This window comes from Notothenia coriiceps, unplaced genomic scaffold (assembly GCF_000735185.1).
Source record: "Notothenia coriiceps isolate Sejong01 unplaced genomic scaffold, NC01 NC01_scaffold00013229, whole genome shotgun sequence".
NCBI lineage: Eukaryota > Metazoa > Chordata > Actinopteri > Perciformes > Nototheniidae > Notothenia > Notothenia coriiceps.
The window spans coordinates 2275-5695 of NW_011345930.1; the positions used below are offsets into that span (position 1 = coordinate 2275).

Below are 3421 nucleotides of genomic sequence, written 5' to 3' on the forward strand. Positions count from 1 at the left end.
GGGAGCAGAAACTGACTGCTGGCACGGTAGACAATAAAGAATACAGAGATCTCTCCCTCACATTTCCTCCTCTTGGCTCCTTGGCTCTCCTGCGGTTTCCCTGTTTGACAGAGCAATAGATTGCAGAGTAATAGATTGTATCTCTGCAGCAGAACTAGCTCTCTGCAATCGTGTTGACACAGAATATAAATGAGTTTTGAGGACGTGATCCTTTATGTTTAAATGTAAAGTCCCTGCAGAACTCTGATCACATCTGAGACGAGGCTGAGGCGTGAAATCATTTTCACAACAACATGAGTTCAGAGCCGCCGAGGAGACGCTGCCTGTGAGAGGGGATTCATGCGTTTCACTTTGAAGGAACTATCTAGACTTTAGGAGCTCCAGTGTGTTTGAGGAGAGAAACTGAAGTTAAAGAAGACCACAGAAATGGACAGTGGTGCGTTCAGGTGCTGTTCATCACATTTTACTTGATTTAGCATTTTCTTTTTAATGAAGGTGTTTGTGAGCTTTAAGTCTTGTTAAGATTTATTTTAAATGATTTTTTTTTATATATAAAATCTCAAAATTCTCACTTTTTCTGAAAATGAAAAACCTCTCATTTATTCAGAAACATTTTAAATTCTCACTTTTTCAGAAAATCTCTAAATTCTCACTTTTATCGAAACATCAAAAAATTCAACTTTTTTCAGAAAATCTTAACATTTTGACTTTTTTCAGAATATCTTAAAATTCAAACTTTTTCAGAAAATCTTAAAATTGTCACTGTTTTCAGAAAATCTAAAAATTCGAAGTCTTCAGAAAATCTCAAAATTATCTTTTTTTCTCAAAAATCAAAAATTCTAACTTTTTTCAGAAAATCTCAAAATGCACTTTATTGCCTTGGAAACCTGAGCAGTGTGTGGGACTTTGCAGAACAACAAATATGCAGAAGGTCGACTGTTGACGTACTCATGAAACTGTCCTCTAATGTTTGTTAACGTTAGTCTAATTACATCCTGAAGGAGTGGAAGCAGCTCTGCAGGTCACACTGAGCAAAACTGAGCAATTAAAACCCTCTTCATCATCATCTACTCTTCCTCTTCCTTTGTGCAGGATTTATTTTCCGTTTCATATTTTAATAATGAATTCAAAACGCTGTGGTCCCCGCTCTGTTCAATATTCATGATGTAGACACAGATCCCCCCCAGAGGGCTGTGTTTGGACTGAGTCATATCCCAGTGAGCATGTTGGATACACACTAGATTATAATAAATAGCCCCCCTATCAGTGAATGGTACGGTCCACTTGTCTGGTTGTTTCCTCCATGTTAACGTGTGTTTCTGTTGGAAGGTACCACTCGGCAGCCCAGAGAGGGGGAGGTTCCCGGAGTGGACTACAACTTCATCAACGTGGGGGAGTTCAGGGATCTGGAGGAGAGCGGCCTGCTGCTGGAGAGCGGCACGTATGATGGTATGACCCAATAACACACACACTATACACACACTAACCACGGGGACTTAGACTTTGAGATGTAACGTAGTTCAATGAGAATTAAAAGCTTGTACTCTGCTTCTGTTAGACGTTTATTCAGGAGAAGAGAAGTTCTCGTGAAGCTGATTGTTTCAAGACGATATTAAATAGTGATGCGGGTGTTATCCGCTACAGTTCTTTATCGTATGGACGGTTCGTCCACACGAGGCCATAATGGAGCCGTGGAAATGGAGCCCTGAAACGATAACGCATCCCAACGTGGGAAGGTCTGGTAACGTAACGCTTGCGGCACCGTGTGTACGCCCTAAACGATCATAGCCTTCTTCTTTCGTGTAACGTTAGAGGTCCAACTCGGTGTCGTGTAGCCATGCCCGCATCTCTGGTCCTAGGTCGAAGAGGCTGGCTTCAGAGGGTGGTCTATATAAAGGGCAGATGGTGATTATATGGTCAGCGGTCTGCTCAGGGTCACCGCACTCGCATGCCGCACTGTCCGCCAAGCCCCACGTCTTCATCGATGTTTTAAAGCGACCGACCCCAGTTCGTAGACGGTTCAGAGTGGTCCACTGCCGGAGCGGTAGGTCGTCTCCTCCAATGGCGCCATCTCCTGGGTCCCAGATGTAACGGTGGATTCGGGAGGGCCCGGCTGACTCCCACTCCTGCTTCCAAGCTGCTGCCAACCATGCATCTCTGGAGATGTCCTCAGAGGTGGAGTTGAGCATCTCTTGTGCTGCTTTGTTGTAGGGGTGGCGGGACTTGAGTCTGCTTGGAGGTGCTGGTGTTATTGTGGTGTTGTGCAGGATGTGCCAGTCATACTTTTGTGCCTTCCTGGCCAGGGCGAGGGTGGCAGCCTCCCGTCGGAGGCCGGCCGGTGCTATTCCCGCGAGGACTGGCAAGAGGGACACAGGGGTAGGCTTTAAGCATCCAGTTATTATTCGGAGGGAGGTATTGATAGCCACGTCGACCTTTCTCGCATGAGGGCTTCTGCTCCAGACTGGGGCGCAGTATTCCGCTGCAGAGAAGACCAGGGCTTGAGTGGATATTCGCAGCGTCTTAGCGGAGGCTCCCCAGGTTGTTCCAGCGAGGCGGCGGATCAGCGCGACCCTGGATGTCACCTTGGCCTTGACTTCTTCCAGGTTTTTTTTTAAGGATAATGTCCGATCCAGACGCACTCCAAGATACTTCGGGGCTTGCTGGACCTCCAGACATTTGTTGTCGACGCGCACCTCAAGTTCACTTCTGGCTTCTCTGGTGCTAAGGTGGTATGCCGCTTCGACTGTCTTTCCGATGCTGAGCTGTAGACGCCACCTTCGAAGGTTTGCTACTAGTGTGCCCATGTCTTCGTTAAGACTCTCTTCCATCGCCTTCCACGTTGGTCGGCTCAGCATGATGGCAAGATCGTCTGCGTAGCCATACTTTCTGGATGCTGTATCAGGTAGGTCGTGGATGTAAACATTGAACAGCATCGGAGAGAGAACAGACCCCTGCGGTACCCCGTTCTTCAGTCTTCTGAGCCTACTGCACTGGCCACTGCTGGTCTGGAGGATGAAGCTACGGTTGGAAAGTGTCTCCATGATGAACTTCACCATGTGGCGGTCCGGTATTGTCCTCAGCAGCTTCAGGTGGAGTCCCCGGTGCCACACGGTGTCATATGCAGCAGTCAGATCTAGGTACACTACCCCAGCTTTCTCATTGTCCTGGAAGCTGTCCTCGATGTCCTGACAGAGTAGTGTTACCTGGTCTCCTGTTGATCTTCCACGATGGAAACCAGCTTGTTCCCGTGGGAGCTGTGAGTCCACCACTGGCTCGATGCGGCTATGGATCATCCTCTCCAAGATCTTGAATGGGACACAGAGCAACGAGATTGGTTTGTATGACTTGGGATCTTCTGCTGATTTATTTGGCTTCGGCAGAGCTATGACAGAGGCACGGCGCCAAGTTTTTGGGAGCTTTA

The 3421-nt window shown here is 47.4% G+C and overlaps 1 protein-coding gene across 1 annotated transcript in view; it reads left to right on the top strand.

The window, feature by feature from the left end:
- The window catches only part of LOC104947856 (membrane-associated guanylate kinase, WW and PDZ domain-containing protein 3-like), a gene marked incomplete at its 5' end in the record, with an annotated part of 3535 nt that extends 2072 nt beyond the window's left edge, over positions 1 to 1463 (top strand). The window contains one exon of the mRNA XM_010773971.1: positions 1330 to 1463. Coding sequence (XP_010772273.1) covers positions 1330 to 1463 — 134 coding nt within the window. The remainder of the gene's footprint in view (positions 1 to 1329) is intronic.
- Between the last annotated feature and the right edge of the window lie 1958 nt (positions 1464 to 3421).